The sequence below is a fragment of the Gymnoscopelus braueri genome (assembly GCF_963280865.1).
Source record: "Gymnoscopelus braueri genome assembly, chromosome: 1".
NCBI lineage: Eukaryota > Metazoa > Chordata > Actinopteri > Myctophiformes > Myctophidae > Gymnoscopelus > Gymnoscopelus braueri.
This window is the reverse complement of record NC_137603.1, coordinates 54,420,460-54,442,510: the sequence shown is the minus strand read 5'-3', so window position 1 is coordinate 54,442,510 and position 22,051 is coordinate 54,420,460. Positions and strand designations below refer to the sequence as shown.

General features: G+C 41.0%; 1 protein-coding gene across 1 annotated transcript in view; it reads left to right on the top strand.

The window, feature by feature from the left end:
- Positions 1-1,973: 1,973 nt before the first annotated feature.
- Positions 1,974-22,051, top strand: part of tox3 (TOX high mobility group box family member 3) — a 99,511-nt gene continuing 79,433 nt past the window's right edge. The window contains exon 1 of the mRNA XM_080435716.1: positions 1,974-2,994. Within this exon, the coding sequence (XP_080291842.1) occupies positions 2,890-2,994 (105 nt within the window). The 5' untranslated portion in view covers positions 1,974-2,889. The remainder of the gene's footprint in view (positions 2,995-22,051) is intronic.

Genomic DNA, 22,051 nt, shown 5'->3' with positions numbered 1-22,051 from the left:
CGAGGGATTCAGAGTAGAGCCACTGCTCCTTCACTTGGAAAGGAGCCAGTATCCCATTTTTAAAATGAAGCCAATAAGGAAGTGCCGAATTCCCTGCAGTTCTCATTAATGGCCTAGCAGGTGTCGCTATTTTCCCTCCTGCTGGCTGCATGAAAATTACCAAGCCATTGATTACAATGGGGATTTGACCGGACTTCACACTTGATTTTATTACCTTAGTAATCATTATCATAAATAGCCTACTTTATATATGCTTTCAGTCGCTATAGTTTAAAAACGCATGATATGCGTTTTTGTAAATGATGAAATAACTTACGATTCTGTCCCTATCGGTACATAACTCGAACGGCGCTGAGTCGGCTCTAGCGGCCATCACAACGTTCGGCACGGCGACTCGCTCGCCCAGCGGCTCTCTCGGCGGTGCCTCTCGTTGCTCAAGCCCGCCAGAGACGGCGCTCCTCTGACGTGGTCATAAAACAGGTCGTCACCAAGTTACTGAGACTAGGTAGGAAAGACCTGTATGGGGTTTTGATACCCTATAGCGCCATACTGTTTGCCTGCAATTGCCTTCAGAAATGTGTGGGTGGGGCCTATTTCTTATTAATAAAAACACCATATTTCACGAACGCAACATCCAAATTGTAATCGCATGTTGAGGGGCCTCTAATGGCCTAAAGCGTACACACACACACACACACACACACACACACACACACACACACACACACACACAGCTTCCACATTACATATCAGCTGCACCTCACACGGTCACACCTCACACCGCCCTGTGTAGGCAACCTAGCCTGGCGGAGATCTGCGCTCGGAGGAACGCACTTTTCTGGTCATGTATTTTGAACAGTTCAACAATTGATTAAGGAGGAGGAAGGTGGATTTCATGCCGTGATGGTGATATTGACTGAAGTGCAACAAAGGCAAAAAATATTCATCATTAACACAGACGAATGTCGTGTATTTCCTGGAGGGAATGATAACTTTGTTCCATTACTTACATACACCAATTAAAAGCCAAATGGGAAAAAAAGAAATATAGGTCAACAGATAAAGGACTGAGTCAAATGCTGATATTTATACTTATCCCATTAAAACAACCGGGAAAGCATCTGTGTCATTTTAGATCTTAGCGTTGGCTCTCCAAAAATAGCAGATATACAAGCTCACAGCGTGTCACTTCGTACCAGCCACCCTGCAAGCTTGTACATCTGCAATTCGTTTTTTTTTATTTTTTTTATCATTTTTGAAAAGTCTTGAAAGTGTGATAACTATAAGATTTAGAAGCATTTGTAGACTGCAGGTCTTAATGGGTTACCATCAAAACATACACTAACCACTTCAGCCCTACATATATTTCGTCCATTTGAAAATAGCAGATCTACAAGCTCACAATGCGTCGCGATGTGACACATTGTGCGGTTGTAGCTATTTTCAAAGGATTTTTTTTACATTTTGAACTTGTGAAATGGGACATTGTACACAATGAGTACTTTTACTTTTGGTACTTTAAGTACATTTTGATACCAAAATGTTGTACTTTTAACTCAAGTACATTTTGAATTCTGGACTTTTAACAGAGTATTTCTGCATTGCAGTATTGATACTTTTACTAAAGTAAAAAAAATTAGTACTTTTTTCCCCACCTCTGGTTAAGATATATCGTACTGTAAGTTAATGCAATGTATTGCCATCATGTCAATCAATCACCAGTTAGCATGTCACTCCCCCCCCCCCCCCCCCCCCCCACTCAGACAGCTGCGGTCAAAGTGGGAGTGGCTTGGTGTGTTTGGGGGGCGTGGCCTGCTTGTTCACACATTCGCCTTGTTCATCATCACCGCGACGAGACAGACAGACAGACAGCAGAGCCACAGGCTGAGCTGATAGTCGGTGTATGTATGTAGTGCATCATCTCTAGTTGTTTACCATCTCTGGAGGCTTGTTGTTGTTATTATGACCTGTTACGAACACAGGTCTGTTTAGTTTCAGGTATACAGTCTTCGCGTTAAGAAGCGACGAGGAGGCGTATAGTGTGAACTCTCTACTCTCACTTTAAAACGCTGAATATTTAAACTGAAAGACAACTACTTTTATGAGTTGAGAGAAAGAGAGAGGGAGCAACCGAACTAACTTCTGACTGACTGACACGGGGAGAACACGGACGCGCACGTTCATTGCAGAGACAGAGCTCACGCACATACATGGACAGTGGCTGCTGTTTCACGCGTGGACTTATTATTATTATTATCGCGCGGTCTATTCCCACTTGTCTTAATTGCAATTGTGTTCGTTCTTTCTCCATCTGAACGGTGGTGACCAGGAGGAGGACAGGAGGTGGAGGAACCATCCGAACCGAATGAACCACGCATGGCTTTCTCCTTTGTACACAGCAGCTGCTGCTTGTTGTAGATGCATGGGCACTACACTGCGCGTCCTGGCGCACACGCACATTAATACATAGAACTTAGAACTATTACTACTAAAGCTTTATTATAGCCTGGTGGTGGTGGTATAGTGCATGCATGGCTCCTCAGACATGAAGCGAATCATCGCGGTGTAAAGAAGAGAAGAGAGGAGGATCATCACAACTTCTCCTTGGCTTTATTATAGCAGCCGAACCCTGTTATTTTTCTGTCTCGTTGTGTGTCCTAAACAAAGCTTCGGACAGCAGCAGCAGCACCACCTCTCTCTCTCTCTGTCTCTCTCTCCATCCAAGTGCGCGTTGGATAAGGATTGTACACCACACGGTAGAGAGAGGTTGGATTTGTACACCGTACGGTTCAAGAGAGAGAGACACTACATTGCGCTCTGTATAATATCATACAGCTGTCTGAATACAGCTCGTTCCCCCCAACAACCCTAATACAACACAAGACCATCATGGATGTAAGATTTTATCCCACTGCCGGTGGGAATTCTATTCCAGGAGAGCCGCCGACAAACCTGGATTTTGCCCACTGTTTGGGCTACTACAACTTCAATAAGGTGAGGGATTACTGGAGCCTATAATAGCTGTGGTCCTGTTAGTTTGTGTGTGGTTGTGTTGGTACCCCTATATCCCCTGAAAACATGTGCACACTGTAGTCTGTCTGTAGGGCTGATCTGTGCTTTTATTGTATGATCTGAGCTTTACACATCGGACAAAATATGCTGCTGATCATAAACTAATATTATATTACAATGTGCATTATTTTCTCTCTGGTATTTAGTGCTGCTTTGCTCTCCCTCCTCAACACATCGTTATTGTTCACAGAAGTGCCTCTCTCTGACTGCCAGTGGTGTAGAGTAACTAAGTACATTTACTGAAGTACTGTACTTAAGTACAATGTTGAGGTATTTTCTTTACTTTACTGGAGTATTAACAATTTTCAGTACTTTTGCTTCTACTCCACTACATCTCAGAGGCAAATGTTGTACTTTTACTCCACTACAATTATTTGAAAACTTTAGTTACTAGTTACTTTGTAGATTTTGATTATTATTACAAAACATACAGTAACCACTTCAGTCCTGTATGCATTTTCGGCCATTTGAAAATCGCAGATCTACAAGCTCACAATGCGTCTTGATGCGACGCATTGTGAGCTTGTAGATCTGCCATTTTCAAAATATTTTTTATACATTTGAAAACTTGTGAAATGGGACATTCTGCATAATGACTACTTTCTACTTTTGGTACTTTTAAGTACATTTTGATGCCAATACTTTTGTACTTTTACTCAAGTACATTTCGAATTCCCGACTTTTACTTGTAGGCTACCAGAGTACTTATACATTGCAGTATTGATACTTTTACTTAAGTAAGACTGCCTGTGTCGCTGTCATGTCACTGTCCTCTGCTTCACTTCTTGCAACTTTGTTGCGAACGGGAGAGAGAGAGAGAGAGAGAGAGTGGCCACATTGTAGCCAGGTTGCTGTGTGTGTGCATGCGTGCGTGTGCGACGTGTGTGTGTGTGTGTGTGTGTATGTACAGTACAACTCGAACCATCCTCATTACATTACCTTACAGTGCTAAACTCTCAGCCAGCGTGATGTTGTGTTGTGTGAGCCACTATATCCAGGGCGCTGTTGGCTATAGGATTTCACGTTGTTAAAAAGATCAGTGGTGGGTCACTGAAACAGCACCCTATAAATGTTTGAATGTGTGAAAGGCATGGGCATATCCAGTGTCAAATCAACCACTAGGTTAGACACTATGCTCCAGTGTTTTATTACGGGTCACACAAGCCCCATTGACCTATTGCTACTTTGTTGTGAGAAAAACACCCACACGCCCTTCGGCTTCGGGATGTAATGTATGTTGTCTTTTTTTTATCCGATTGCATAATAACATATATATATATATATATATATATATATATATATATATATATATATATATGCAACTTCTACGCAGCCATAAATCAGTTGCTACTAAAATGTAACCTCATTTCAAACCTGATCACAGCAGTTGTTATGGCATGAGACTAGAGCGGTCTCTTAGGCCAGTGGATCTCAACCTTTTCAGGCCGTGACCCCCAAAATGATCATATTTGAACTGCCCCCCCCCCACCCTGACAACGAGCACTTGGAATGTAGGAGTTGAGGCATTACATTCGGTTTGACTCGGTCTCACAGATGCATAATATTGTGAAAATAGCAGATCTAAAAGCTCACAACGCCTCGTGTCATGTGGGGGACCTCCCCTGGGGGTGGTCCCGACCCACAGGTTACTTAGACGTTGTGGTTTTTGATCCTGCCTGTTCTTGAGCCGTCTTCGTTCTGATCTTAAAGTACATAGAATCATGTGTTATCCAAGTATTGTACAGGAACAACTTCTCACGCAGCTATCTCCTACACTCCACGACACGGCACTTTTCTTAATCCATCATTGTACTCTCGTTGACTAATGATTTTCTTAATCTTATGTCATGCATGCATCTCAAACATGGCACGACATGCAGCAATGGCCCTGCAGTGCATCTTCAAAGTACCACAACATAACAACAACAACAACAACAACAACATAGGACATACGTGAAGAGAAGATGCCACCCTTTTTCTTCTGCTTTCCCTAGAGTTACATTTGTGCTGTCTTTTTACACACTTCACCAAAATGCAACCATGTTTATTTTTTGTGTAAAGCAATTTTTATTTAATTGTAAATTGAAAGTGTTGGTTCCATGCATAACTTTGCTGAGCGTTGTGCTGCGGTGGGAATTATGTCAGATTTGTTGTGTACTTACACCGGTGGTTCTCCTTTTCAGGTCGTGACCCCCCAAAATGATCATATTTGAACTGGGGACCCCCCGTTTTGTTTGACTCCGTTCCACAGATAAATGTTGTGAAAATAGCAGATCTACAAGCTCACAGTAAATCGTCTATTTTCAAAATGTTTGCCTCTTACTTATATTATTTGACAATTTGGCCAATGTATAGTTTGTTGATTACTTTTGATGCAGTAATGGTCTTTTTTTTAGGTATTAAAGGGGTCTTTAAAGTCCTTAAATTGTCACTTCACTACCATTTGGGGACCCCCCCCCCCCCCAATCACGTGGGGACCCCCCTGGGGGTCCCGACCCACAGGTTGAGAACCACTGTACTACACAACCCCCATGATGCACCAGGATGCATTCTGAACCCCATGGTCCTTGGCTAGAACAGAAAATAATACTAAAACGTTTTTTTCTTAATTTTGATCAATGGTGACACCCCCCCACCCCCAACCCCAACTTCCTCCTCCACCAAACGATTTACCCCTAAAAAAATAAAGTACGGCTCAATTTGCCTTCACTTCACTGTGTAATGGCCTCTTCAGCAGTTACCAGGTCTGTGTCTACTGTTTCATCATGCTTTCCTCTTGTCATATGGCCAACCCAAGGTGTCATGAGTAACCCCCATAGTTTCATCATTCATCATGTGTGCCCCGGGCCTATAGAAGCCTAAACATATTGCCTTTATATTACAGTAGAAACATGGTTTCTTACATTTTGCTCGGCGAGTTGCGCCAACCGAAGGAAATCTATAACTGTAATTGGCAACAAAAAAAAAGAAGTAGTTGGGAGTATAGGAGGGTGGGGGGTGTGGGGGGGGGGTAATCCAACTCCTCAGTGAATTTCTAGAGAGACACGCTTGAACCACATGCTCATTAGAGCATCTTTCTTCTACACATGTACTCCAGCAAATGATTCCAGTAATTATTTATTTGAATCAGCTGAATGAGAGGTGACCTGACAGAGCAGTTAGCAACTGCAAGGATGTGTCATGTTTACACATTGCAGAGATGCTGACAGTTGTTTCTTTAAAGGTGTCATGACATTCATTTTCACTTTTTTTATTTTCAATGTTTTATTTGGGGTTTTATGACCTCAATTACACCCAAAAAAACTGAACTTAGAACATTCAGTGGATATTCTGTGGTCTGGGGTTTTCTGAATAATTAGGCTGAAAAGTAATCTGAGCTTGGCCCTTCGACAGTGAGGTCACAGTCGATTAATCCCGCCCACTCTCCTCCTCGCCCCTCCCCTCCCCTATCCTTTCCTTTGGGGGGGGCGGAGCAGAGGCGATGATTGACAGGCAAAATCCCTCACCAGCGACACCCGCAGGCAAAGATTTCTTTTTTCATTGCAGTTGAAAAGGCTTTAGAAATGTGAGAGAAAAACACCTGCCATGGATCACTGGAATGGAATTTTCACTTAAAACTTTTTGTACACTTTTGAAGGACCAGGACAAAGACTTTGAATGTGGTGTAAAAGTGAATGTCATTAAACCTTTAACCGTGTTAACTCTGGCTACCCTATTTTGGGTTCATGGGGAAAAAAATCTATATTACAGTTGCCCTCCCCCCCAAAAAAACAGATTACAAGCTCATAACGTGTCTCAATGTGACACATTGTGAGCTTGTTGTAGATCATGTATTTGTTTTAGTATTTGTCATATATAGGCTTATGTGGTTAATCTATTTATAAGCCACCTTTAGTAGCTTTGAAAAAGTGAGAGAGAAACTTTTAACCGTGCTTTCAACAGTCATCGGATCAGATTAGCAGTTTTCATGTGAAACCAGCAAATAGCCTCTCAAAATATTGGCACAGGAAATATAACATTTTATGAAAGGCAGCAGAGACAGAAGAGGCCCGCAGGAACTTAAAAAGCATCAGAGATTCTTTTAAAATCTACAGAAATATCCAAATGCGTATTATAGCACAAACCTAATTAGGTGCTGCAGTTGGGACTAATGAACCTGTCTACTTTTCTTTTTTTTAGCACTGGAATTAAGCAGAAATGGCAGCGTGAGAAGAAAAACAGTGCAACTGCACTCGACTGAATAATGTTAACCAAATATGTTTAACCCATTAAGACCGTCGAACGCATCTGTGTCATTTGGCTATTAAAAAAATAGCAGATATACAAGCTCATAGCGTGGCACCAAGTGCCGCGCTATGAGCTTTACATGTTCTTTTTTTTTTTTATCTTGAAAATCTTTGAATATATATATATATATTTTTTAAAGCGAACATTTGTACGATAAAACAAAAAAAAAGCAGATCTACAAGCTCGTAGCGCGGCACTCGGTGCCGCACTATGAGCTTGTATATCTGCTATTTTTTTTAATCGCCAAAGACATTTTTAAATGACAGATGCTTTCCCGGTCTGAATGGGTTAATAAGGAAAAGGAGCTGTTGTAATTATGAAACTGAAATGAAACCCTTTCATGGAGGATTATGTGAAGCTCATTTAATGGTTCCCAGGTTATTTGTTTATTATTTATTTATATATAGTGTACATAACGGCATGGGTTATGTTCACAAGTCCAAGGCCCTTTAAAAAAAAAGAAATTGTGTCACTTGATTGGCTGGTACTTCAAAACACTGCAAGGGAGTTTTTTACATTGCATTTAATTTATCTGGTATAATGACTTTAGTTTTTACTGGCTCTTTGGCTCGTGTTGAGAGCACATGTGGTTGTAGTCAGTGGAATTTACAAGACCTGCCTCACGTTGGAAGTTTAAATGAATACATGTCCACGTATATGTATGTATTTGGGTTCTCATTTTGGTTGTTTGAAAACACACCAAGGCCCGGTGATATGTGGGATATGGTTAAAGTTATGTGGCTTTTTTCTGGGCGAGCTCTGCTGCCATGCACGCACAGCATGACGTCTGATTTATATACTTAGTTGCAGTGGTGTAAAGTAACTAAGTACATGTGCTCAAGTACTGTACTTAGGTACAAATTTGAGTATCTTTTACTTTACTGGAGTATTTCCAATTGTCAGTACTTTTACTTCTACTCCACTACATCTCAGAGTCAAATATTATGCTTGTACTCCACTACAATTATTTGAAAACTTTAGTTACTAGTTACTTTGTAGATTTAGATTATTATTACAAAACACACTCTAACCACTTCAGCCCTATATACATTTCCGCCATTTGAAAATAGCCGATCTACAACCTCACAATAGCGACGCATTGTGAGCTTGTAGATCTGCTATTTTCAAATGACTTTTATGCATTTTATACATTTGAAAAGTAATGGGACATTCTGCATAATGAGTACTTTATACTTTTGGTTCTTTTAAGTATATTTTGATACCAATACTTTAGTAGTTTTACTCAAGTACATTTTGAATTCTGGACTTTCACTTGTAACGGAGTTCTACATTGCAGTATAGATACTTTTACTTAAGTAAAAAATGTGAGTACTTTTTCCACCAAGACTGCTTAGTTGCGAGCCAAAAACACCGGATCTGCAAGCTCACACAATGAGTCAAGAGTGTAAAAAGCTCTGCAAGCTTGTAGATCTGCTATTTTCGGGGTGCGCGACACGGCAACGCAATCGGGTATAAATCAAGCATCAGTCCTTTTGGCTTCAGCTGGTTTGAGTATTCCTTAAAGTCATCTGTGATGGACTGAATGGGTTTCATGAGACGGGCCCAGTGTTATTGGCATATTTATGGTCCTATGTACCATTTTTCCTGAAGTTTTAACAGTTTCTGAGATACAATATCCATTTAATGTAACATTTTATTAGCTACACGACTAGAGGGGATGAAATTACCAACAGATGTGAAAGAGATCCATAGCAGCCTGAACGCATTAACCCATTCAGACCGGGAACGCATCTGTGTGTCATATTAAGATATCCTTGGGCTATTCAAAATAGCAGATCTACAAGCTCATAGCAAGCTATGAGCTTGTAGATCTGCTATTATTTTTTTGAAAAAAAGGTGAAATTTGTTCAAATCTTTGAATGTGTATATAGATTTGAAGTCTTTGCTTCTGGGGGACCCTGGAACAAAACATTTTCAGATGGGGGACCGCGGACAAATTCCTATCATTTTGGGGGTCCTTGAAATGAAAAAGTTTAAGAACCACTGATTATAGCAACATACGTTAAAAAAAAACATTTGTAAAATCCCCCGGAAGCAATAAGATTTGAGTTACAAATGTTTGCTTTAAAAAAAATAGCAGATCTACAAGCTCATAGCGCGGCACTCGGCGCGCTATGAGCTTGTATATCTGCTATTTTTGAATAGCCCAAAGTATAAAATAATTTTATAGTCTATAGCTAAAAATCGAAAATGACTCACAGATGCGTTCCCGGTCTTAAAGGGTTAAATTAGTCAAACTGTTTCTGGCAGCACTCATACATCATAGTGCATGGCATAGGGGGGGGGGGGGTTAGTTTACACATTTAACCCATTGAGACCTGAAGCCGATTCTACATGTCTCCTAAATCTCAACAGTTTTCTGAAAAACTTATGTTTCTATATCAGTGGTGCTCAATCTTTTTCATGTCAAGGACCCCCAAAATTATATGTATTTGGCCGCGGACCCCCATCAAAATATTTTGTTCAGGGACCCCCCAGAAGCAAAGATTTGAGTTAAAAATGTTCGCTTTAAAAATATATATGTTCAAAGATTTGCACACATTTTCACGATTTTTCAAAAATAGCAGATCTACAAGCTCGTAGCGCGGCACTCGGTGCCGCGCTATGAGCTTGTAGATCTGCTATTTTTGAATAGCCCAAAGTGTAAAATAATGCTTTTTAGCTCAAATCTAAAAATGCCACAGTTCCAGGTCTTAATGGGTTAAACTGGTCAGTTTGTTCACCAAATACTACATAAGCCTACTGTGTATACGCAGGGCAGGCATTTGCCTTGATGGCATTGGTGCAAGGACATATACATTATACAATGTATAAAGTCGCAACATGATGACAAACGGTACAAGGACAAGGGTACATGGAACATAATAATGTATAAGGATCAGTGGTGGAAAAAGTACTTAAGTACAAGTATCAATACCGCAATGTAGAAATACTCTGTTACAAGAAAAAGTCTGGAATTAAACATTTACTTGAGTAAAAGTACAATATTTGCCTCAGAGATGTAGTGGAGTAGAAGAAAAAGTACAGAAAATTGGAAATACTCTATTAAAGTAAAAATACCTCAATATTTTACTTAAGTACAGTACTTGAGTAAATTTACTCAGTTACTTTACACCACTGATGAGGATTTTCTCTTTTCATTTTTTCTATTGTATGTGTCATCAAGCAAGGATTGTTCATTGTGGGGGGAAAGACGTATCTATCCATTGACATGGTCTTTTGACTTTGTTGTAAGAAATGGGCTTAGTCGAGGGAATTCTAACTAACGTCGGTGCAGATGATGGCTCCTCCTTTGATGCCGCTCGGCAGCAGCAGCAGACGTTTTTTTTTCTCCTGTCACACTGAACAAATATGAAGTGCCCTTGAGAATTTATTTAACATCTACTTTGAATTTGATTGGCCACTCATCTGCTATATGAAAGCCCTAAAGTGTGTTGTAAAAGCAACAATTAGAAAGTTGTCCACCCTGTAATGCGTGGAGTGATGATGCAAGTGTGTCGCAGCTGCAATTATCCACGGTCTTTACTGAGGCCATAAAAATTAATGTGCTTTAGGTGAAACAGAAGTTTAATTGTGAGTGACTCGGGGGGCTGGGGGGTGTTCGCTGTTGCTGTTGCCCCATGTATATTCAGGGGAACCAAAATCTAAAAGGAATTCAGGTGGACAAAGGAGATGCAGAAATTACTGTACCTTCACAAATCCTCTGGGAAATAGCCTGCTATTGTGCACTGCATGGCTGGAGTGCAGGCTAGGCGTCCTTTGTCTTTCCCATCCTAGTTGAATGGGAGGGAAGGGGTTAAGTCACTGTTCAAACCAGGGGGGCTCTGTGTCTGTGTGTGTGTGTGTGTGTGTGTGTGTGTGTGTGTGTGTGTCTCTGCAGTGTACACAGCTGGTGCCATTTCATCACACACACATTCTAAACATATCCAAACACAACTTTAAATGGTGTGGGGTAACTTTAGAGACTGTCTTCTTTGTCAAAGCCTACAAGTTGATGGATATGACCCTAAGCTAACATGTTCAGCGTTTAGTGCACCGGGACGTGCACGCACGGGCCCATGTGTTTCGCTGAGTCTTTTTAATTGTGCCTTGTCAGAGATCTGGTTCACCACCATTTATTAAACACCTAATTTTCCCTCAGAGATTAGAGACTTTGTTATTTTTAGCTCGCCAGCTTGGAGGCGTATACTGTACTCGGAGTCCCTAACCCCTGAAGAATGACTTCTCTGTCTGAGTGTGCACAAATTCAGGCCATGGCAGATCCAGCGGCTAGATGAAGAAGAAGATGTTAACATTAGATCAAACATGTGTAGTCTTCCCCTAAACAAATACCTGATTTATTATTATACGATGATGGTTTTGTTGTGTGTGTGTGGGGGGTCATGGATTCTGGAATGATCATCATAGAGGTGATATAATAATGCAGAATTAAGAGGTAAACGTTAATGGAAGGTAGAATTACAAAGGTGGTAGAGTTACAAATTGTGGTTTGAGTAGAGGGGACCAATAATAACCCTATATGAGCCTGATGATTTCTGATTCCTCTGGCAACCAGATTATCACGGCTGTCACACACTCCTCATTTTATTGATCACATTGACATGTGGCTGCATGCATGCATGAGCGCACACATAAAACGGACACATATATGCAACAAAAAACGTACAGACGCGCACAGTCACACACGCACACACACAAGCAATAATGAGCAGTCCCTTTCGATTTGCTTCAAACTTGGCGTTTTTTACTGCAACGATTCGTCTTCATGCCGAACCTGTGTGCCATGACATTGGTAGCACATTGCCTGTTTTGTTTTTATGAGTTGGATTTGAAAAAAGCCTGTGAATAATATAGCCTCTTAGCTTACCCACAATCATGCTGGGGCCATAACGAGGCCGTGCGCCATGCCGCATGGCGCCGTGGCATCCGGCAAAGTAGCTGCGAAGCTTACACCAAAAAAACTTAACACGAGACCGCGATGGCTCGAGATTCTAATAGCAGACAGCATCCTGAATGGCCATGCCAGATTTGAAAATAACATGTTTTGGGTGATTTAGTGATTTGTTTTGGTGGCATATTGCCCCGCTATAACACATTGTAGCCGGTTACCGGGTTTATATGTACAGTAGAGGTTGTCGACACTTCAGACCCGAGGCATTTGATGTAGACTTTGGTCAGAGAACGATCGCTGAGGTCGGAAAAATATTGGAAAATTAGGTCGAATTTGTCTGCTATTCCCTAAGCTCTCCTGCTGGCAACGCCTCAGCTGCGTCGAGCACCGTTATCAAAGCAGGCCCGAAAAATCCAGGAATGGGCCCAGTTCCCAACCGTTCCGATGGAAATGGTGCACAAATGGAAATGCTATTGGAACAGTTTAACTTTTTTAGTTGGGGGAACCCGTCGTGTGGGCCCTGTTGTGGTGGGCGTAAAGGCCTATGTAAATCTTCAAGACTTGACAGGCCATTAGCCAGATCAGCCCTTCAACAAGACCATCTTTAATCCCTCCGTTCCCCAAATCATAAATCCACCGCCGGTTACACATCTCTCACCCCAAACATCAGTCAGCATGGAGCGCACTCTCATTATTATACCAGTGGGTTGTGTGGTCCAAGACGTGGGTCTTGAGAGGGGATAACAACAAAATTGTTAACCACCTTCAAGCTGGTGTCCCTATTTTAGGCACGTCATTAAAGGTGCAATAATAAAAAAAAGATAGCCTTATCTACAAGCCCACAGCGCCTCGCCATTTCTGGCGCTCGGCACCGTTGTACGACAAAGTATTAAGATTTAAAGGGATAGTTCACCCCCAAAATAACATTTTTTTCCCCTATCGATTAGTCACCCCATGGAGACTTGAATTCATGGATATATATATATTTTTCGTCACATTCCTAAGCCAATAATTTGATGACCGGCAGCGGTTCCTGTATAGGAGACACAAAGAGTCTCCTTTGTGTATCCTACCGGAACCGCTGCCTACCGGTCCGCTGGTCATCAAATTATTGGCTTAGGAATGTGACAAAAACAAAAAAATATAAAATATAAAAGTCTCCATGGGGTGACTAATCGATAGAAAAACTGTATTTTTTTTGGTGAACTATCCCTTCCAGTTTTAAGTAAACAGAAATGTACTGTGTTGTTCTGGATCCCGTGCGACCATTATGCATGTGGTGTGTGTGTGTGCGTGTGTGTGTGCACATTTATCCAGAGTGTGTGTGTGAGTGTAAACTAGCACATGGGGGACCACAGTGGGAATTACATACTGTACATACTGTAACTAATGTTAATGCCATTCACAACCCATTGAGCTTTACAAGGAATAGATAGATCCCCTGACACTGGTACAGTAGTAGTGCCGTTCTATAAAGCAACCCAGGTTGTTGTGTGGAAAATTCCCAGCAACACCTGACGGGAACGTCATAATAATAATAGGAGGATTATTATGCGCGCGAGTGTCATAGTACGTGGGTGGTTAGATTACAGTATGTGAGCATTTATCATTGTACAACATCAGTAGTCAGTACCACCATGCGCCTGTGACACCTGTGTAAACTGTCTCGTAAATGCAAGTCTGTCAATCTGTCGTCGTTATCCCATTCAATCCGGTGGACGCATCTGTGTCATTTTAAGATTTATTTGGCTGTTCAAAAATAGCAGATCTGCAAGCTCATAGCGCGGCACCAAGTGCCGCGCTATGAGCTTGTAGATCTGCTATTTTTGAAAAATCGTGAACATTTGTGCAAATCTTTGATGTATATTTTTTTAAAGCGAACATTTGCAACTCAAATATTTGCTTGTGGTGGGGGTCCCTGGAACAAAATATTTTTCAAATGATATTTTCAAAGATTTGCACAAATGTTCAAGATTTTTCAAAAATAGCAGATCTACACAAGCTCATAGCGCGGCACTCGGTGCCGTGCTACGAGCTTGTAGATCTGCTATTTTTGAATAGCCAAAGACAGTATAAAGTAATTGTTATAGCTCAACTTTTGGTTAGAACTATACTTTTATAGCTCAAATATTTTAATCTAAAATGACACAGATGCGTTCCCGGATTGAATGGGTTAATTTATACACTCTCATTTCCCAATACGGAGGCAAATTCGAAAGTGAAAATAGCTGATCTACAAGTTCACAACAACACGTTGCGAGCTTGTAGATTAGTTATTTTTGCCATGAATACTGCCGTGCCTCGACTTGCCTTGTAACAAAAAGATGCAAAAACCAATAGGAAAAAAACAAAAAGCTTCTGAGCAAACATGTAAATAATCACAGGCTGTAATTCCACAACGCTAACAAGCCACAATTGTTAAAACTTTATACGCCATGTTTTCCTTTTAAGTGAACAATACAGAGGGAAGCTATAATCTCCTTGTGACTGCACTGGGGGAGCTAACCAAATAGATGTTTTAGACAGCAGTGGTTCAAGTGGTTTCCAAAGTTGACAATTGAATGACACTGACACAATTGAGTGGATGTATCTCGCAGCCATCAGTGTCTCCAATTGTGTTTGTATTCCACAAAATGACACGTTCACATTAATCATGTATACAGTAGGTGTGGTGTCTGTCTGGTGGTGAGTCATACTCAAACTGTCAGCTTTCCTTATACATGATGGCATTACATTATGTCAACACGCCAAAATCCAAACACCAAGTTTTATTTACCCCCATTATTTTAAGCTCTGCCCACTGTGTCTGAATGGTGTTTGCACACCTGCTTGTACCGTCCGGTCCTTATAAGGACCACCTGGTGGCTGGTGTACTGTAGCTATAGAGCCAGTTGCACAAAAGACATGGAACAATCGCATTGTCTATGTCCCCCTGAATAACATGAAATATTATTAGACACACTCTTTGAGTTTCTTGGAACCCCGTGCCACTAATGAAGAGGAAATTCACATTCAGCAGAGCCCACGAAAACACATTGTTGAAAGAGTGACATGTTCTGTGAAAAGCACAAAAAAAAATGCAGAATTTCCTTGAAGGCTAGCAACACAATCACAGCCCGAAAAAAACACCCTTGTTAAAACAAACCCAGAAGACCATATTTATTTTGTTCCGTTGACAGGGCTGATCTGTGAGTCTTGAGTGAATGGTCAGTAATTGTAAAAGACCTGATGTTATTTCATCTGCTCAATATACTGGGCCAGGAATTAGGGGGCATAGCTTGAAAGGGGGAAAAAATATATAGACAGGACTGCTGAGTATGAGAGGTCCAGACTGTGATAACAGCATAGATGGATTCAACTTGTCCAGCATAGAAAATATGACCAAGAACCGAGCGAGACGGAGGACATTCGTCAAAAGGCCCCTATACTCGTTAAAAAGAGCCAAAGGGCTTTAAGTCACACAAGTCCATTTGGAAAGAATATTAAGACAGAACAGCTGCATGTTCCGATACAGATTTTGAGCCCATTAAGAGAATTAGGCATTGGGTCTGTGAGACGTGAAAACATGCATGCAGTGGTTTAAAAAAATAAATGTCTTCTTGACTGCAAGCCGAACCCTGTTCCTGGCACCCAATACTTATTGAATCAGCCAACCGAGAAATGATTGAGTGGTCCTTTTTGAAAAGTGTTTAATTCACTGTTGATGCTGTCAAAGATGTAGCGAGCCAAGACCAGATTGAAGCGGTTTATCATGCTGGAAAAATATATCTTGTGGGGGGACTGGTCTGATTCATGGGGGCTCAATGATAGCAGCGAGATTCCATCACACAGCAATAGACCTTGGCGGTCACATGATAATTCTGAGACCCTTGTCAGTTCCGGAAGGGTTTGCCTCTCTCTACAAAGACTTAAGTTTTACAGAGAGATCAGAGTTGAATGTAATTAAACCCTTATAACCCTTATGAACCCCAGCGAACCTATTCCGGGCATACATGCATACTGTACCATAATAGACGGACATTCTGCAGAAATTACAGCTCTTCCAGCTCATCACCACGTCTTGACGCGTTGTGAGCTTGTAGATTGGCTAGAGGTCCGGCGAACAGATTTGGTGTAGAGGGAAAAATGAAGACCGCCCTGGGGGACTATACTGGTGGTGAGCTTGTAGAGAAGCTATTTTCGCCAAATATATTCACCGAACGTTCACCTATTATTATTATTATTATTATTATTATTATTATTATTATCACGTGTGGTTGTGTCACAGCACAACAGCACATACATGCTCACTAGAAAACCTCATGCTCTGCTCTGCCGGTTTAAACTAAATAAATTACAGATGGGTCGTACCACCACTGTTTTAACTTTCATTTGCACTTTAATGATGTGAAAAAGGTCACTGAAAAAAGAAAAGAAAAATAATTACAACGCCGGAACACTATAGCGAGCGATTTCAGGAGACAAATAGAGAGGCAAGAGGCAATTTTCAGTCAATCTCAGCCGGTGGATTGCATTTTGCAGATCCATTATGTTTGTCACTGGTCTGATGTGAAGTGTGATCAGGAGAGAGAATCTTCATTAGCCTCATTGCGAGAAGAACGCGCGCTTCTCTTCATGACTTCAGACGTGAACGATCAGCTTAATTCACGTGCAACGTCATCCATGACATCCTACTTCCTTGTCTTCCTTCTTCACACGGATCATTCTTTTGCGGTGTGTGAGTGTGTGAACACTACAAAATGTCCACCACGCCACTTTTTTGACAGTTAACCCATTCAATCCGGGAACGGATATTTTTTTCCGGTGGCCAAAAACATATCATTTTGGGGGTCCTTGACATGAAAAAGTTTGAGAACCACTGATATAACAACATACGGTTTTTCAAAAAATAACTTGTCTCAGGAGCACACCACCAGTGTGCCTCCGCACACGCCACACAACATTTTGAAACCGCTGTTCTTATTGTACAGTTTGCTTGAGCTACTCCCCTTACAGTATAACTGCAAGCAGGGTTTCAGAGTTCTTATGTTAATCTATTATATATATATACATCATAATGAATGATTGCCACTAGTTCACTTTGCCCAAACATTATGGATGCTTGTGGCAGTGTGTTAATGTTAATATCTATCTGAATCCAATTTAACTTTTAGCACCAACACTGCAGCATATAAAATCACTTCACCCAATAAATACAGTTTAATACTCTCCTCATTTTTGGAGACATGCCACCGCACTCTGCCACACTTTGATTGGATCTTTTTTTATGGACATGCATTAGACTGATAAGAATGTTCTGTTGCAGATGCATACTTATTTTTTTGTGTGTGTTCCTGGAATTGTCCTTTCGCCCATAATTCATGTCAGATATCAGTGGCAGTGAGATGTGAAGGCGCTCCTCTCTCTCTTACTATAGATCTACTCTTATCCTTCTAGAGGGGGAATTAAACAGCTGTCCTTGGAACAGTATGTTTTCCTTTCATGGTCTCCTATAGATGGTTTTAATGGAAATTCTTTTGAATCCGTTTTGAAAAAAAAAGAAGTATTCCTACAATTTTCAAGGACCCTTTTTGCTTGCTTGTGTGGTTTAGGGTTACAGTACCTTTCTAACCACATTATCCCTAGTAGTGTTCCTATTTTAGGGGGAACAATTCGCCGAAATTAGCAGATCTACAACGCGTCGCGAGCTTGTACATTCTCTGTTTTCGGCGAAGAGATTTGGTGTAGAGGGGAAGGGGCCTGCCAAGTAGAGAACTTTGGGGGGCCAGTCAACAAAGTATAAAGGGTTTAAAGGAGAAAAGGCATTTAATTCTCCTTTTTGCATTGTCTTTATTGGGACAGATACATTGAAACTTAAATGAATACTGCATGCACATAAAGGACTGATTGTTTAGGGTCAGCCAGGGTCAAGTAAGTCCAGACATATAAGACTCATCAAGAGGTTGAAGAGTTTATGATGATTTGAAGATTTGTAGAGATGGAGATCTATAAGATAACAACGCTGCACATTGCAGCATGTTTTTAGCTGGTAGATCGATAATATAAACAAAGAGTGTAGAGAAACCAAGAGATGAAACTCTGGTGCTTTGACCCAAATGAAATGTAACGAACAACGCAGACACGTGAGGTAATGAGGTTTTTTATGAGGTTTTATGAGGCATTCAGTGGTTGCCCAGCGATTCAACTGCTCAAGTCAACCTTTCTGCTCACTGAGCAAAACGTCCGCACCGACGACATGTTGTTATTAGCTCATTCAATCCGGGAACGCATCTGTGTCATTTTACATTTCTTTGGCTATTCAAAAATAGCAGATCTACAAGCTCACTCGGTGCCGCGCTATGAGCTTGTAGATCTGCTATTTGAAAAAATATATATTCAAAGATTTGCAAACATTTTCAAGATTTTTCTAAGCGAACATTTTTAACTCAAATCTTTGCTTCTGGGGGTCCCTGGAACCCCAGAAGCAAAATATGATGTTCCACGGACCCCCAGAAAAACAGATCGGAGTTAAAAATGTTCGCTTTAACACATGAATATATATATTTTTAAAGATTTGCACACATTTTCCAAGATTTAAAAAAAAATAGCAGATCTACAAGCTCATTGCGCGGCACTCGTTGCCGTGCTTTGAGCTTGTTTATCTGCTATTTTTGAATAGCCAAAGAAATCTTGACACGGATGCCTACCCGGTCTTAATGGATTAACTGTGCCGCTGTGTGCCCACTGCCTATAGGCGTGCATGCGTGTACATTTGACCTATACTGAAATGGATTCATGTGACTGATCATGGCCTAGCAGAACTTGTAGAACTTTACTCCTGTAATGAAATTGTTATCAAAACCATTTTAATCAGGAATTGTCTATGACTTTCATATTTTCCATAATTTGTAACCGTTTTGTAAAGGATTGTGTCAGGCCAGTCAACATCCTTTAGCTGTGATACGACGACGATACCTTTTTCTTCTTCCCAGATTTTGAACGTGTCTTTTCTTTTAGGATGCAGTAATAAATGGCCAATTAGTGAAGGATGTGGAATCCAGATCTGCTAACATCATCTCATTACTGAATGCATTTTTTTTTTATGTGGGACTTTGTTCCTCCAATGTTACCTAAGATAATTGCTCACATTTTCAATTGTCCTCCTGACTTCTGAAAAACCCGCTGTTCGGTATAACATGCAGGGGTCACATGATCCTGGCTTCCTTTTTTTAGTAATAATCATCTAACTACTACAGCGCACACAGACAGATTTTCCGCTATTGAGAGTGAGTTTTATGTTTTTAACTGTAATACCTATGATTTGAAATGCTTCAAACTTCTGGTTGAGAGAGGTGGGGGAAAAAAATATAAATCGCTCCATGTCTGCATAACTGAAAGATTAACTAGACTACTGTGATGGAGCTCAAATGAAAGGAAAAGTTGGTTGTTTTTCATGTTGGTTGAGCACCTCCAGACTATTTGAAGATGGATTCTTGTGCAGATTCCTGTTTTTAGAAGTTGGAGCATATACTGTTTTCGCGTCTCTGCATAATGTCCATACTATAGTATGCTTGCCTGCGGTGTTTCCATGTCTGCTTGTTATAAGTGACTTTGGGCTTGTTTTTCTGTAAAGTAGCAAAGTAAATATCGGTGGTTGTGGTTTTTTGGGCTTGTTTCTAAAGTGTAGTTGTTTATTTGGGCTTGTTTCCTGATGTCGTTTAAACCAGTGGTTCGCAAACATTTTCATGTCAAGGACCCCCAAGTAAATATGTGTTTAATTCCCCCCCCATTATAGATTTGTGTGATTTTCTTTTGACAATAGCCGATCTACAAGCTCACAACGCGTCGTATCGCGACGCGTTGTGAGCTTGTAGATCTGCTATTTTCAAATAGCCAATGTATACATGTTTAAAATGCTCATGTAGCCTAGTCGCTTCTTTTGGGCTTGTTTTCATAGACCTTTCATAGAGCTTATTTCTCTCGCAAAAATCCGGCAACAACAACAGTGCTTTGCCTGTGTTTTCTGTGCCGTGCTGCGGTGCCGGTAGAAGAAGAAGAAGAAGCATGGACCAAAGGAAGGAGGTCTGCTGAGGTCTGGCGCATGAATCCTTTAAAAAAAAAACACATTCCTTCCAGGGGGATCCAGTTCCTCGTCGTTGGAGAGAGGCTCTTACTCACGGTGTACCTTTTCACACACCTGCGTAACCTTTTGGAAAAGGAGAGCTCTTTGCTCCTCGAATTAGAGCCATGAGTACATCTCTTTCCCCCGTTTCCTCACTGATAAACGAGAGGAGAAAGCGGAATGATTACGCTTGTATCAAAGACATTACAGAGCGGCTGATTAAACTGTTAGCTCAGAGTTAGCCAAGGTTAACCCATTAAGACCGGGAAGGCATCTGTGTGTTATTTTTAGATTTCTTTGGCTGTTCAAAAATAGCAGATACACAAGCTCATAGTGCCGCGCTATGAGCTTGTAGATCTGCAAAAAAAAAATTATCTTGAAAATGTGTGCAAATCTTTGAATATATATATATACTGTATACGTTTTAAAGCGAAACATTTTAACTCCGATCTATGCTTTTGGGGGGTTCCTGGAACAGCATATTTTGAGATGGGGGTCCGCGGCCAAATACATATAATTTTGGGGGTCCTTGACATGAAAAAGTTTGAGAACCACTGCAATAGCAACATACGTTTTTTTTCAAAAAACTGTTAGGATTTTGAAGACATTTGTAGAATCCCCCAGAAGCAAAGATTTTAGTTAAAAATGTTCACTTTAAAAAATATGTATATTCAAAAGATTTGCACAAACATTCATGATTTTTCTAAAATAGCAGATCTACAAGCTCATAGCGCGGCACTCGGTGCCGCGCTACCAGCTTGTATATCCGCTATTTTTGAATAGCCCAATAAATCCTAAAAACGACTCGCACAGATGCGTTCCCGGTCTTAACGGGTTAACCGTCCCTAATGAAACACTTTGAAAATAATGATACGCCGCATGGTTTTATGAAGGCGTGTGTGTGTGGCTCTGCTCAGCTCAGCGGCGGTGACCTTCATCGGGTTCCACAAGCTAATCACGGGCGATCCCGTGGCACCCCTGCAGTTTCGAGACTCCATTAGATTCTGATACTCATCTAGGAGAGAGCCAGAGACCTTACATACATACTACCGGCTCAGGAACATGGTCCTCGTGACATTGAGACGGGCCGACCGCTTTAATTTCGTGTAGCAACGCAGGCAAGACTTATAGGGTTAATTCAGATTTGTGGGACCTACAGTATGTGACATTGGCCTTTGGCGAGGCTAACGCATTGTTAGACCATATATACCCTTTCTTAACCCATTAAGACCGGAAACGGCATCTGTGTAACCACTTTCACCATTATTTTATACTTAGGCTATTCAAAAATAGCAGATCTACAAGCTCATAGCGCAGCGCTACCATGAGCTTGTAGATCTGCTGTTTTTTTTCTTTCTTTTCGGGAAAATGTGTGCAAATCTTTGAATATATATTTTTAAAGCGAACATGTTTAACTCAAATCTTTGCTTCTGGGGGGTCCCTGGAACAACGTATTTTGAGATGGGGGGGGTCCACGGGCCAAATACTTAGCATTTTGGGGGGTCCTTGACATGGAAGAGTTGGAGTACCACTGATATAGCAACATACCGTAGGATTTAGAAAACATTTTTAGATATGTATTTGGCCGCGGACCCCCCATCTCAAAATATGTTGTTCCAGGGACCCCCCGCAGAAGCAAAGATTTGAGTTACAAATGTTCGCTTAAAAAAACTAACGTA